Here is a 16,280-nt window from a genome sequence, read left to right on the forward strand (position 1 = left end):
TGGGTTTTGTGCACAATTCAGTAACTTCTAGACAGTCATGTTCAACATCTTTTAATTTGTCAATTTCAACATTTTCTTTTGAGAGTAAAGTTGCTGGATTAAGCACTGTACACCTTTTCACAGTAACATTTGGGGAACCAAAAATTAAGGTCTTGTATCTGGTCAATCTAGCATTTGTCAAGTGCGGTGTCGTTGTTCAGGTAAGCAACACTTCAATGGAGTGAGGGACCAAAACAGTTAAGGGATGTCCCATCACAGTGCTCTCACTGTGAGTGAGGCTCAATCCAACCGCTGCCACAGTTCCCAAACAGCCAGGCAAAGCTGCTGCAACTTGGTACAAAGTAGCAGAAACATATTCTACGGGAGGTTTACACTACCATGTACCTGTGTCAAAAACAGAAAGAGAACATGCATCATGCTCATGACAAAACAACATGAATGGTTTTGTGTAGTCAGGCATTCCCAGAGCCGAAGCTTTGCACAGACTTTCTCTCAACTCAGTAAAGGCTTTCATACAAGCTTTGTGTAACTCTAGAGGATCAGTAACCTGTTTGTGAGTCAGCTTCTGCAGTGGCTTGGAAATTATTGAGAAATTGGGAATCCACTGGCGGTAACAGCTCACCATTCCCAGAAACATTCTAACATCTCTTTGTGTAGCCAGGGGATTCATCTGCAGTATGACAATAACTCTCTCTCTATGGAAATCTTTCTTGCTCCCTTTGCAATCTGATGTCCCAAATATTTCACTTCTTTCAGACAGGACTGCAATTTGGCTGGGGACACTTTGGGCCTGATTACAACTTTGGAGGAGGTGTTAATCCGTCCCAAATGTGACAGATATACCACCAGCCGTATTACGGGTTCCATAGGATATAATGGACTCGTAATACGGCTGGTGGTATATCCGTCACTTTTGGGACAGATTAACACCTTCCTCCAAAGTTGTAATCAGGCCCTTTATGTCTGTTCTTTCCTAAATGATTTAGTAAGGCAATAGTATCTTGCCTGCATTCTTTCTTCATTTTTTAAGCGACCAACAAAGCATCAATCTACTGAACCAAGATTGATTGGAAAGGCATTTCCAAGGTTTCCAGGTTCTTCTTCAGTATCTGATTAAAGATGGACGGGGATTTTGAAAAACCTTGTGGGATTCCACACCAGCAGTATACGCGATCTAGGAATTTAAAGCAGAAAAGAAAATGGCTATCCTTATGAAGAGGTACAGAAAAGAATGTTACAGTGAACCATTCAGCGTCACATGGGATCTGAAAAAATATGACTGCTGGATTTGGTACCATTGAAAACACTTAACCACAATATCATTGACTTTCTTCAAATCCTGAACGATCCAAAATTTTCCACAGGGTTTTCATAAACCCGTGATAGGTGAGTTATATGGGCTGCTCATTACTTCTCCTAAGACACCTTGTCTTATGAATTCTGCGATTATGGGTGCAATCCCTTCATTAGTGTCTTGTGTCATATGGTATTGGGGAATCTGACAAAAAACTGCATTTGGCTTAACTGTGACTTTAACTGGTTCAACTCCTCTGATTAGTCCAATTTCTATTCCTTACAAATCCCACACTTTCATCTTAACTGTTCCCTGTAGGTCGGAGGGAGGGTCTCGTACTTTAAAGACAGGAAAGAACCTGATCAATCTGTACTCTTCACTTACTGAGTTACAGTTGGTTTCCCCAGATTGATCGTCTTCATCATCACTATTTGTTTGAATGGCAAACCCTTCATTTGAACAGGTTCATCTGGTTTTGTATATCAAATCCCTTCCTAATAAGGAAACCGGACTTGAGTTACAAACTACAAATTTGTGCAAACCTTTGAAATTTTCAATTTTAACTGGAACTGATTCGGGTTCTTCAACTACTGACTTACAACTCCCACAATCTGCACTGTTTCCCCTGAAAGGGGTAAGTCAGTGACTTTGCAGATCTTACAGTGGAACATGTAGCTCCTGTATCGACTAAGAATGAGACTTTGTGACCCAGCATCTTTCCTTTCACATATGGACCCTTCTAGTCTACTTCTAATGAAGCTGCTAACACGCATTCTTCTTCATCCGAGCTATCACTCATCAACTCATCATTTGATTCATCCTCACTTTTTAATTGGTATCGGTGTATTGTGTTATTACTGGTGGAAAAACTGTTGACCCTTGCCCCACTGAGGAAGAATCATCTTTTGCTGTTCCATTGGAGCTTGAGGTGTTGAATTTGTTGCTTATGTATCATTTGAACTTGGGACTGCATTTGTTGTGACTGTGGCATCTGAAAACGTGGCATTTGCTGCCTGGGCTGCGGACCTTGCACTTGGTTCGCATTATTCTGGAAATTAAAGTTTTACGCTTTCATTCTTAGTCATCATGTTAAAGAAAGGATTGTTTTCATTCGTGTGTGTGACAACACCTTCCTGTCCTAGCATCGGACACTACCCCTTCCGATGTCCAAGGCCACCGCAAGAGTGACAAGGTAACATTCTTTTTATTGCCTGCATTTCATTCTGAGTAACTATAGTGCTCAAATCTACGCTACCGTTCACATTTCCATTTCCACCACAACCTCTATCTTTCGCCTGATACTGAAACAACATATTTCCCTGATGCTGCTGTGGAAAAAGTACCTGCATCCCTGATTGTGCCACTTTAATCTGCATCACCTTTGCCTTCTCTTTCTTTGCTTCAATTCAATCTCATCACTACAGTATTTGGCATATTGCAATACTTAATCAATTGGCTTTTCTTGCCAGCAAATCAAATGACTTAATCATCTGGCTAATTTCAAGTCTCAATCCTTCAACAAATCTGAACACAAAATGAATCATGTCTTTCGGCTCAATTGTTTCTGTACCACTATAATGTTTGAATGCCTGCAACAATCTCTCATAGTATGCATGTATTGATTCTTTCCCTTCTTGAGCTGTCCTATCAATTCTCTGCCAATCGATATTTTTTGGAAGAAATTCTTGTTTTAAAAAATTCAATCACTTTAGTACTTCATTACATCAGGAGATGGTGTACCTGTGGACAGGACTCGTGGGGGCTCTCTTGTTGGCCAATCTACACTCCTTTTGCATTCAACCCACAAATTGGCTGGAACCACTATTTCTAACAGGATATTCAAATCTTCCCAAAAGCATTTTTCAAGCTTCACAAACCTGTTTGTTTGTTGGTACCATTCCACTGGCTTTTCTCTCCATCTCGGGTAGTCATTTGTAAATGACAGAATGTCACTTATACTCCAAGGGACATGTACAAAAATCCCCCCAGGAATCTCTCTCATTTGTAATATTTTTACTGGATTGTCTGTCTGCTGTACACTAGCAATTAAATTTACAGACTCCTTTTTCTTCTTGTCTCTTTTCTTTACCCATCTGCCTTCCCATTCATCTAATGCTCCCCATGTCTGAATGCTATGGATTAATTCTCTAATGTGAATTTTCATTCCCGGTATTCTAATGTTCTTAATATCCTTTTGGGCAAATTCTAATCTGTAACTTCTTCTCAAATGCTTTGTTTTCTCAAAGTCTATGTCTTACTTCTCTGCCAGGTCTGCTAATTTCTGGTGTACCAATCCTGCTTTGTTGGTAATCATTTTGCACAAAAAGCACAATTCTTCTTCACTAAGTGAGTCAATTTTGTCCAGTTCAATTATTCCCTCATTTAATTCCTCTACTTCTAATTTAAGCCTAGTCAAATTTAATGGATTTCCTCCATTGGAATTTCCTGGTATGTTATTCAGCTTTTCCAGCCATTCAGTTAATTGCTGGGCTGTCAAACCTTGCAATTAGATATTGTTGTTACTTACACTGGGCCCTTTTTGTAACATTAAACATGGAGTTTCTGGAGTCATCAAAAATGGTTTAGGACCTATGTCTGGTCTCCCCGAATTGTTTGATGGAGTCCTAGAATAATTCAAGTCAATTAATGGTCCTGTCATGTCAAATGTTCGATTCATCAGAGACATGACTCCTGTATTTACATTGAATCTCTCCATTTCTGCACTCAAATTCAAAATTCTCTGTTCATTGCTCTTATTTCCCTGAGCAAACAATGGTATAACGGGACAATAGTAACAGGTGCTGACACAGCGCCTGGAGTCGTTTGGATGTTTTGATCTCTAGAGTACATTACTCCTGTATTCTGACTTGTCAATGCAGATGTATTTGTCTGTTACATTGTTATAGGGGTGTATCTCAGGATTGTTTGGCCTTGCATTGGGGATATCAAATTAGGTGTAGACTCTATTTGAATCAATGTCGGCTTCTGATAAACCTGTCTCATTTGGGAAACTTGTCCTGTCGGCACTATTAAACTTGGTGTGGGATTTACAATTGGGACGTCTCGATATAACCTAGGTAAATTGATAAATTGTAAATCTTTGTAGAGCGCATTCCAGCCGTAGCATCGAAGCGCTAAAGGAGAACCCGGTAAGTCACAGGGATCCAGATCAGGTCGGGGACAATCACTTTGACAGTGAACCAGAGGCAACCTCCCTAATGGGAACACAACCAGGTTTTTAGTTGCTTTCTAAAGTGAAGATACGTCTCCTTCTGCCTAATAGCTGGTGGAAGAGAATTTCAGAGTCTCGCTGCCACGACCGAGAAGGCTTTATCCTCCCATCTCGCCCTATGGCAGCGAGGAACCTAAATGAGCTGAAGAGTAGAGGATCTGAGCTGCTGACCGGGTTGGTAGGGCTGCAAGACCGAACTAAGATAAGCACAGCCACCCTGATGGTGAGCCTTATAACTAAGGCAAAGTGTCTTAAACGTAATCCGTTTTTCCACCGGTAACCAGTGGAGTTGTCTGATGCTCCTGCTGGCCTATGCGTAGAGAGGTAAATCTAGTACCAAGCGGGTCCCCGCATTCTGAATAAGCTGTAGTCTGTGGAGGGCGGCCTTGCTGATGTTTAACATCAGGGCATTACAGTAGTCCAGTTCAGAAATTACTAGGGCCAGGTTCACCACAATTTTAAGTTCTTCCTGAATGAAAGGGAAAATTTTCTTTAGCATTTTCATTGCCCAGTAGCAACCTTTGACCATCTGGTTGACTTGTTGCTCAAATGATAGAGTCCTGTCAAACACAATACCCAGATTTCTGGCCGAGGGACTCGGAACTGGAGACTCGTTACAGGCCTCTGGCCCCCAGCAGGGGCTCCATGAATTAGTATCTACACTGAAAAAGAGAATTTCCATCTTTTCTCCATTCATTTTGAGCCAATTAAGGCTCATCCAGCTGTTGATCTCGCTCATGCATTTATAAAATTTGTCTGCCACCTCCTCCCAATTGTGATTGACAGGAATAACCAGCTGAGTATCATCCGCGTAAGACACCACTTGGAAGCCGAATGAGCGCGCCAGTCTGGCTAGTGACACCACATAAAGATTGAACAAAGTAGGGCTGAACGAGGACCCTTGTGGGACCCCAGAGGGTAGTTGAAACAGGGTTGCCTTGTGATCTCTGCAGCTCACTGTGATAGATCTATCCGTGAGAAACGATTTGAGAATATTGAGAGCCCTTTCTCTAACTCCAGCCTGCTAGAGCCGCTGGATCAACAGTTGAGGGGATATGGTGTCAAATGCCGTGGAAAGGTCCAGTAGAACAAGGATGGCGACCTCCCCCTGATCCACTCTTCTATGAATGATATCGGCCGAGGATATCAGGGCGGATTAGGTGCTGTGAGCTTGATGGAACCCATGTTGAGAGGGGTAAAATCTGCCATAGGCCTGAAGAAAGTGAGCCAGTTCAGTATTGAGATGTTTCTCCAAAATCTTGGCAGTGGTGGGTAGTAGGGAAATGGGTCGTAGATTTTTCATATCATTAGATTCACCGCCTGGTTTCTTTATCAGAGGGATCACAATGGATTCCTTCCAGGCGGGAGGGAAACACCCTTACCTTAGGATATCAGCGTACACCAGTTCCAAGGCAGCAGAAACCAAGTCTGGTAATGGCTTTAGTATCCTAGGGGGCAAGGGTCATTACGTGAACCTGACTTAACTCCTTCCAGAAATTTGGTAATTCTATTGGCCGATAGGCGTGAAAAACAGGTCAGCTTAGTGCTGGAATCTAAGGGCAAGGTTCCCTCCTGATCGCCTCCATCCCGTTCAGGAGGGAGTTGTGCAAAATTTGCATACAGCTGATTACGTTTGTTCTTAAAGAAGTCAGCGGCTCTTTGGCAGAAGGTGGGGGAGTTCTCCAACCACAAAGAGGAGGGCGAGTGGGTCAGGGTACGGACCATATTAAAAATTTCCCCAGATCCATTCTGTGCTTCCCTGATTTTACAGGAGAAGTAGTCTATTTTCGCGTTTTTGATAGCTAATTTATAGTCCTCAAGAGAGGCCCTGAGCTTAACTCTCTCCACAGTAGTCTTATGGGCCTGCCATCTGCGTTCCTGACGACGATATAGTCTCTGTAGATTTTTGAGTTCCTCTGAGTACCATGGAGATGGAGGGGGCCGCCGAGGCTTGGGACTTAATTTCACCAAGGGAGCAAGTATATCAGTGGCAGCGCTGAGCCCCGTTTCAAAAGCGTCCAATTTGGGGTGGCCCTGTTCTCTTGCATGGTCCCATCCTGACCTAAGAGCCAAGGCCAGGCTCGACTCCTCCACCTTATAGCATAGCCTGCCAAGTCTGGGACTGGAGGTGCTTTAATAGATAGCGATGTGCAGGCTACCTTAAAGGTCAACAAGTGGTGGTCTGTCCAGTCCAAAGCCCTATTATCTAAACTGGTAAAGTTATCATGCCGGTTGAATATGCCATCAGCGTGTGTCCTGCACAATGTGAGGCAGCACGGTCAGTGAGATCCCAGTCAAGACTTGACATCAGATCCAGAAACTCTCTTGTTGCTGGATCTAGTTTGTCTTCAAGATGGATATTAAAATCTCCCAGTACAACGGCTTTAGGGGTCAGGGCAATGGGTTCGATTATAGCCGGCCATGCAGAAAGAAGATCATTCTTGGGGCATGGGGGGGGCGATATATTAAAAGGCCCTCGAAAATTATGGAGTACAGAAGACGTAACTTGAAGTAGGCCCCTTCATCAACCTGCGGCATAGAAGCCTGAATTGTGGAAGTAGTAGGGATAGTATGGATAACCTGTACTTGACTTTGTCTCACCTCATTAGGTACTGGAGCAGTAGGATCGGCACTAGTACTTGAACCAGTCTTGTGTGCTGCATATGACGGGGGACAACTTCTCACCAATTGCAAGATGAACTCATCATGATCTGAGTCTTTGTCATATGTTAAAGACTTTCTAGACTCTTTTGATTTCTGCTTCATTTCCTTGGAAGGATATGAACCCTTCTTCTTGGTATTCTGTTTAACATTGCTCTTGTTCTCTTGTGTAATTGCTGGAAACATCTTAATGCCCTGTAAAGTCTCAGTTCTCCAAAATTTCTGCTCCCTATCCCATCTCACCTCAGCTAAACTTTTCTCTGCTTTTCTCATTCTCCTATCAAATTTCTGTTGCTGTTCCTGTCTGGCCACTAATTCCCAAATAGCTAATGCTTCAAATTGTGCTGGTCTCGAAGGAGGTTTTGAATCATATAATACTCTCCTCAAGCTCTCTAAGATTCTTAAATTAAATGTTCCATGAGCAGGAAGTGCTAAGCTCCCTTCCTTCTCTGTATCTTTGCACCATTGTTTTAACCATGGTGCAGCACCTAGTTCTTCAAATACGATATATGTGTTTGTGCCTTCTGGCAGTGTAATTTCTCCTATTCTAACTGGAATTAACGCATCTCCCTTTAGGGTACTCTTTAATGCTTTGAAAATTTTCATTTCGGCTTTAAGCTATGCTTCAATCAAATCAGGAAGTAAATGTAAATCCTAAAATCCTTTTTGTTTGCCTTGCTCAACCAATAACGCTTCACGGTTGGCCACCAATTTGTTCGCGGCTTTCTCACCAACCAACCTATCTCAGCATAGACCTAGTAACGTCACACTCACAAGTACAGCGGCTGACAAAGCCCTCGGTTTGTCCCCCTCAAATCAGATCCATGCAAAAATAAAGGCAAAATATTGCGAGCACTAAAAAAAAATCAACACACCAAACATGTCTGTTCACTACAGGTAGGAAACACAATCGCTTTGGAATCCTTACTGATTTTTCAACTGTGGCTTTTAGCTCTAACAGATACTCGTTCAATCTCAGTTTTCCTGACTCGCAAGCAAAATTCGACCCGCAAATTCTACCTTTGACTGATCATCAGATCCTCCTGGTGCACTTAGTAATCCCTAAATCTCCGTCAAATCTAACACTCCTTTTTAACGCACATTCTACAGGTTAGTCAACCACGCCCGATTGACCTATGAACATACAAATTACAACATCAATCGAGTGTCTCATGCACTTGTACAATAACCAATACTCCGGAGTCTTAGACCACACAGGATCCATATACCAACAACCAGGTGGGCAATTTTTTACCACAAAGTGCCACAAACAAGTGAAGTTTGATGACTTCCCTACACAAAACATGTGGAGCACGCACACTCCTTAAATAACTTTATTGGAGTACGCAAACTCCTCATTACACACCAACATCACAATTCACCTGCAATTCTCTTAAGCAGTGAAAGTGCAAAATCTATTTCAGTCACAAATCAAACAAGGAACACTGAGAACATCTTCAAACAAGCATTGGCAAGACCCAGGTTTTCGGGAAATTCATCAAATGGTATCTCTACATTAAAGACATGGTAATCTCTTTAGGGGACATAACCTTTCATTTCTGTTACTAGAAAAAATGTGTACCTAAAACTGAGAAACCATGGCAGCCTCTTGAGGAGACGTAGCCTTTTACTCTGTTACCTAAAACTGAGAAGCCATGGCGCCTGTTAAGGAGACGTAACCATTTATTTAATAACTTACTGGAAAACCATGGTGGCCTCTTAAGGAGACGTAACCATCCCCTTCTGCTACCAAAAACTGTGAGCGCATCTGGCCTTTTTAGGTCTTTTATATTTATTGATAAGGGGACACGTTAGAGGTTCAATGGACCTTTCGACTACACTAGAGTGATTCACCATCTACATAAATCTTACCCATGAACTTAACCGGCAACAAGATAACAAATTCAATAAATCATTATTGGGATATTTGAGTCATTAAACTTCACTCACCATGACCCATGTGGCCATGAATAACCACAACTTTTAGTAACATTAGAACGTTTTTTTCCCTAGACTAACAATGCTAAGATTACGTAAATAAATCTCAGTTCTACATGATAAGCATATACAAACAACACAGGCTGACCAAAACGGTGGAAGACTTTCAATTTAGATAAAGCATTTATCATTAAACATTCAAGGGTCACTGTACAAACCAACAATAACAATAACTGTGTGAGAGAATTGGTATACATTTGTTAGCAGACAAATAAAAGCAATTCCTTAATAATTAAATTTATTGTGACAGTGACACACTAACTAACCCTCTAATTGGAATGGCATGTTTGGATTTCATGCAAATAGAAACATAGACAAAATCATAATTTGGAAAAGATCTGCCTAGGGCTCTACCAAAAATAGCGGTTGGTACATTAAAGAAAGACAAAACCTACAACAAGGACATTTGCAGTTGTTATACCTCTCCTGTGTGGATCAGCAAGCAGAGATGTCTTCGTCAGTGAGAAGCTCGTCCGGTCTTCATTAGGCAAGGAGAAGTGAAGGGGATTGGCTCAGCCACGGGTGGGCTCTAGGCTAACTGAACCAAACTTAGAAAGGGCATCAACTACGGGAAACAGCATCCATAGCATTAACAATAGGAATTATGCAAAGGCTAATATATAGGGCATCTGGAACTCTGCTCTCCTTCTCGTGAGTGCAGTCAGGATAAGTCAAATTCACAAAGTAACTTCTCAATCTCTCATTGGCCCATACGTCGGGTATTGACAGTAGAACCAATGAACAATAATTCTTAAAACTGTGATATAGTTCGACAGTCTTTCACACGCTGGTGATTGTCTCCTCTTCTCTCCCTCCCATTAGCAGTTGTAGTAAGGTAACATTTTGTTGCAAACATAACTCCAGTCAGTAGTACCACTGTTACGTCCTGGGAACATCAGTTTCTCATGCATGAAAGATACAAATGTATCTCCACTTAGGACATAGCATTACAGCATATGTTTCTAACAGGAAAGCTTGAGAAATCAGTTTGGTTAACGTTGCAGTATTACATTTTGGTCAGCACTGTGTGAAAAAGGAACAATGAACAAATAGAAATTCTACAGAGACAGAAAAACATTTACAAATACTTATTTATGACATCAACCTATCATGAGGCCTTGTCGACTAGGCCCTTTATTTCACCATTACTCTATGCCTAGTAATTTTAGGCAAACATGTCATTGACGCGTTAATATGATCCACTAATACATTTTGTTATGCTTGTGAATATTACTTCTAAGCACTTTGTATTATTTTTTTATTAATATCTTACATGTTATGGTGGGCACATTTTCATAACATTCGATTTCTCTATTTTAGCATAAGTTACGGTAATTCTCAGCTATTAATCATTGCAAATTTATAAGTATTTAAATTCAGCTTTCACACCATACCCGACTGAAAGCACCCGTACCCATTTATTTATCACAAATACACTTATTGGAGGGTGGGGATGTAACGCCCCAAACACTCACCCCTGAAGCTACGCCCATAGTGTTTGGACCTTTAGGGACTTTACTTACTTATAAAAATGTTAATTTCAGCTTTTCAATGTACATCACGTTTTCAATCTCCTTCAATCTGCAACACATTTTTAATTCCTCTTCGGAAACCAAAGAGGTCCCCAACTGGAAGGGCAGGAGGGAGGCAGATATGGTACTCTGAGGAATAGGTTTTATAGAACAATCCCTAGCAAGCCTGCCAGCAACATTTGTTTCTGTATGAACACATGGAAACTATTTAGGCTGTGAATGGAAGCTCTCACAGCTGTTTGATAAAATCTAAATGCTGTCACTTATGTACTTCCAAAAACATCACTAAGGAAGTCATACCCTGATGAATTAAAAGTGTTACTGTAATCCTCTTTGGAAACTGTGAATGAGTGCCACTTGATTTTCACAAGTCCTGTATCAATATTACTACTATACTTCAATTACTTACAGATTTGATCATAGTATTTGAATTAACCTATCTAAATCCGATAATTAATATCTCTGAGACATTACACTAAGGACAATGCTGTTTTATAAGGCAATATTTTTAAAGTGAAGATTATTGTATGTTTTTGACTGTAGGGTTAGTGATACCTGGGGTGTCACAGCAGATCTTTGTCACACCTGCCCTAAGATATTTGGCATTAACTTACATTTCTCAAAGAATTGAATAAATGGATAGATATTTGTATATACATAAATGAAACCTTTCCCCTATTTAACAGTTCTTTTAATTATTCATACACACTTTTGTTTTACTTTAAATACATATGCAGAAGGCACTATAGGAGCTATCCTAAACCACCTCATAGTCTTTTTAAACCACTGGAGCGAGCTATTAACCCATATCTGCTAGAAACGCCAATAGCAGACCCAAGATTCTTGCACTCTTACACCTTCCTTTTCCAAATAAAATCTAGGAAAAGGGCTACAACTCCAAACTATGTTGAACAAAACCACCTTCTATGTGATCACGTTGGTAGATTCACAAGAGGGTTTGACCCACAATAGGTAACAAAACCATATTGGCTAACATTAGAGAAAAAAATCTTCACTGCATTTGGTGAAGATCATTAGTCAGTTCTGATTCGACATCTCTGTTGCAAATGACACACATGATCACACAATCCTATTGAAGAGTTTCTAGTACCAGGCAAGGATCAATCGAAGAGTCTGGGTTGAATTTGTTCCTTTTTCAGTGATCACATCCAACAAGTTCGAATTGGGTTTTCAACATCATAGGTCTAGAAAGTGTCCTCTAGGCTCAGCACGCTTACAGTTATTTTTCAACTCACTTAGGCACCATGTAGTGCAAACTACACTTTCAAATGTGTCCTGCCTACACCTAGAAGCACACCATAACATTTATTCAATTGGCCACAGAGCAAGTAAGTGCTACCCTCCACAACTAGGAAGACAAAAAACTTGCGAGTTATATTTGACATTGAGATGTCTTTTTCAACTCTGGACTGGGAGTACCTGTTTACTGTGTTACCAAAATGTAGCTTTTGGGAGCATACAATAAGACTGATCAGGCTGCCTACATGCTCGACTGTCAGGGTGTGGACAGACTTGTTGATCTCTTACTTCAGGGTTCACAGAGGAACCTGGCAGGGGTGCCTCCTGCCCCCTTTGTTCTTTGCACTCACCATGGTTCAAACCACCAGCCATCAGGCTGATTGAGGGGCATCCTGCTAGCTGACAGCACCCACACGGTTATCATTATATGCTGATGGCATTGTGTTCTCTATCAGAGATATTGGGGACATTCACACATGCATACCTTGTACCCTTAAGGCGTTTTGTTCCGATTCCGAGTTGTTCGTTAATTGGTCTAAATCCTGTTTATTCCCACCGCACTCTGATGCCACTTCCAAATTGTCAAGATTGGGGTGGCAGTACCATTATATGGGATAGTGTCTCCTTCCACCAACTAGGGATTAAGATCTAACATACTGAATGGGATGTTCTGGGCAGTAAAGCTATAAGAGGCACAAAAACGCTCTGGAGTACATTCTCTCTCTCGCTTATGGGGTGTATCACCTTATCCAAAATGGTGATGCTATCCACTTCTTGTATTATTTTGCCAATCTTCCCATCCTCCTCACAAGAATCCTTTTTTGTAGGTTAAACGCTCATCTGGGTGAGTTAATATGCCACAGTGGCCGACACAGGGTCACATTGACTGAACTGTGTCTTCCGGTTGAGCAGGGTATTCTTGGTGCTACAAATTTCAAGCATTATTACTTGGTTCAGCTCCAAGTGACAATATAATGACTTCTGGGACTCTCACTTGAACAAAAACATGCACTAATTGACTCCCCTGCACCTTGGAAATTACACAAGCTTCTACTCCCAGGCACTAAACTTGGGTGTAGGTTGCCATGGTTATTATAAACTTCAATGAACTGCTTGACCTGAAGCCTACTGATCACCAAACATGGTACACCCTAATCCACTGCCATGCCCGTGCTTGGCTTGCCTAAACAGCTCAGTCACGTTTCAGCTGCCAATCTGAAGCATTGCGAGGACATGGGCATAATGTTGTTGTGTGATCTGACTCAGGATGGCCAACTCCTCTCTTTTGACATAAATAGGGGACAGTTTGTGACATACTGACCCCTAGTGAATGTCCCCCAGGTTAAATGGTGCATTACTAACACAGACCTCTTAACACACTATTGCTACACCCCTGCGCAACGTATGGTAGGCCAAACTAAAAAGAAGCTTCATGACAATGAATGGTAGAGAACAATAGCTTTTTCACACACTATCTTGTGCAATGTTCAAATACCTATAATTTGACATCCTACATAGAGCATATCTATCTATAAAATGTTCTGTAATGCAATTGGTTCCTTTCCTCACCGCAGTACACCCTCAGAAAACTTTTAACATATGGTATGGGACTTTCCATCTCTGACGATCTACTGGTCTGACATCTTGGACATGCTGACTGTCATCGCTGGGCTGGCCAACATAAAATGTTGGAAAGGGGGCTGTGTCTTGCGCCTCCACAAACAGCCTTGAAAGGATTAAGTTGGTGCCTGTTTCATTGACCTTGCTTTACTCATCGCTAAACGGACAATTAATATGAAGTGAAAGACTGCAGCATCTCCTACATTAGGCACAAATTGTTATTGATGTTGGGAGATCACCACTGCTAAAGGCCGCCTATAGAAGCTGAAGAGAAGAAGTGGCAGAGCAGAGCCAAATTTGGCTATTGAAGTGGCATTGCCAATTCTCCTGTGTTGAATGTGGTTAGTTAAGCATGATTGGATCCAATCCAGGGAAGCGTCTCTAATCACAGCTCAGTTTCTCAGCCTTTATTGACTAAGCACTTCATCTTGATTAACATCATCCAGTGTCAGGAGGATCTCCCTATACATTCCTCTCCCAGTCTTATCCAGATTACTGAATGTAGCGTATGTGCTATGCTTTAACAAAAGGACATAGTTGTGTTTGGTAAGCAATGGTAGGCTATAAATGGTATGATTGCTAGACTTTTAGGGTTGCTGTGGGTTTTTTCAGTAGAGCAGCACTGATGATATATTTCAATACTGTTTGGACTTGGCTTTGTTTGATTGCTGTATTCAGAAAGTCCATGGTGTTGAATATAAGTTCATTGAAGGCAGAGGGGTTAGCTGATACACAGAACATCTTGATTCTTTTGTGGTAACATGAAGGAATTGTTTTTGGATCAGAGATCAAAGTAGTTCAGAGAGGCATTAAGCTTATGAGAATTGGCGAGAGTGAAAGGTAAACAATTAGAACTATTGTTATGACTAAACAACTTCTTCCAGGACTGCTCAATCTTGGCCTTTCAATTAACACCGAGAGCCTAAATTCTGGTGCATTTTAGTGAACTGGACACGTTTTAAAGGGCACAAGACCTAGAAACAATTCTTTTTATATGGGAGGCTCAAATAAATAACATTATTTCACCCACTTTCAACCTGTGCCAGATATAAACGGGCAACCTAAAAGTGTTCCCTAATTCTGTCCACTCTTCTATATCACATTTCCTTGCTCCCTCTTCTATTCCTTTATGTAAAGCTATATCTATGATTGAGGTTCTCATAAGACACTTTGAGGGTAAGCTTTATATATTTTAACTCCATGCCAATTATTGGCCCTGCGTGAGATGACCTGCAATCTTGCAGCACTCATCTCGTACTACTAAGAGGATCAGGGACTCGGTGCCTCCAGTTCTCACCAATTACATTTTTTCATGGTTGGGTTTCATGAAAATCTGTTGATGAAGGTAAACACACTTTTATCATGCAACTATACATCCTGTTTTTCTGAAGCTTACTGTACAAAACAGAGAAGATTTGCATAACAGTGCATAACAGTGTGACATTCATCTGAACAGTTTCTCAACCTCATTGGAATGTCGATGCAGTACCAGTAAGCTCTATACTTCTTTTTAGGTACACACTGAATATCCTAGAAGACATTGGAGGTGGTCAGAAAGTCAATGATGAGATCATTGTCAACTGGGTAAATGAAACCCTGAGAGAAGCTGAGAAGAGCTCGCACATTTCTAGTTTCAAGGTATGAACTGCTGCGATTTCTCTTACCATAAGACACTTGTGAAATATATATTGTATGTTAAGTTGTCAACTGTTTTCCAATATTAGTGTACTGGTATGCTACATAGGGCCAAATCTACAAGTAAATGGTGCATCAGTCTTGATGCACCACTTTTCTTGCACTGCCCTTAGTCCCCCTAACATCACCATGGTAGCACTTTATTTACAATACAGCACACCATGGCGCACATTAGCACAATAACATCAGAATGTATTATGCTATTGTGGTGCTTTGCTGGAATAGCGCCATTACTAGGGAAGCCCATAGGTTGTTACGGGCCCGTCACTTTAACGCCTGCAATGTGCAGGAGTTAAAAATGACGGAAAAAATTACGCAGTGAAATCTTGTAGATTTCACTGTGCAATTTTTGCGGCCTCCCTGCGGGGAAACGTCTCCCCTGCATACATTATGCCTGGCACAGGCATAATGTGGCGCAAGGGGTTACACTTTGTAAATATGGTGCAGCAGAAATGCCTACTTAGCGCCACATTAGCGTTAAAAAAATTATGCTAATGTGGCGCAAGGAGGCGCAAGGAGGCGCAAGGAGGCACAAGGGCCAAGTAAATCTGGCCCATAGTGTATGTGTCCAAGCTTTGGGGCATATTTACAAGAAGTGGTGGAGCGTTGCCACTGCACCAAAATTGGCAGCACCATACTGTGTCACTTCTAAAATGCAGGGATGCACTGTATTTACTAGAAAACGGCGCATCCCTGTGTTTCCCCTTGCGCTGGTGCTAAATTAGCTGCCGAGCGACAACGCAGCCACCCTTGCGCCATGGTGCAAGGATGACTGTGTTACAAGGGAGATTGTTTTGTGCAGGAAGACATACCTTCCTGCACAAAAAAAATCTTTAATGGCGATTTGCTCCTTCTATGTGAGCTGCACAATGCAGCACACGTAGAAAGAGCAAAAAACGAGGAGAAATGAAAGCATTTTTCCTCATTGCGCCATACTAACTCCCCTCCTGGGGTGGCATTAAATTTTGGTGCTGCCTCCGGTTTATGA

General features: G+C 41.5%; 1 protein-coding gene across 2 annotated transcripts in view; it reads left to right on the plus strand.

Annotated features, from left to right (window-relative positions):
- LCP1 (lymphocyte cytosolic protein 1) overlaps window positions 1-16,280 on the plus strand; it is a 200,284-nt gene that overhangs the window by 178,399 nt on the left and 5,605 nt on the right. For both annotated transcript variants that reach the window (XM_069205396.1, XM_069205394.1), the window contains one exon: window positions 15,112-15,235. In XM_069205396.1, coding sequence (XP_069061497.1) covers window positions 15,112-15,235 — 124 coding nt within the window. The remainder of the gene's footprint in view (window positions 1-15,111; window positions 15,236-16,280) is intronic.

The sequence above is a fragment of the Pleurodeles waltl genome, chromosome 8 (assembly GCF_031143425.1).
Source record: "Pleurodeles waltl isolate 20211129_DDA chromosome 8, aPleWal1.hap1.20221129, whole genome shotgun sequence".
NCBI classification, from domain to species: Eukaryota; Metazoa; Chordata; class Amphibia; order Caudata; family Salamandridae; genus Pleurodeles; species Pleurodeles waltl.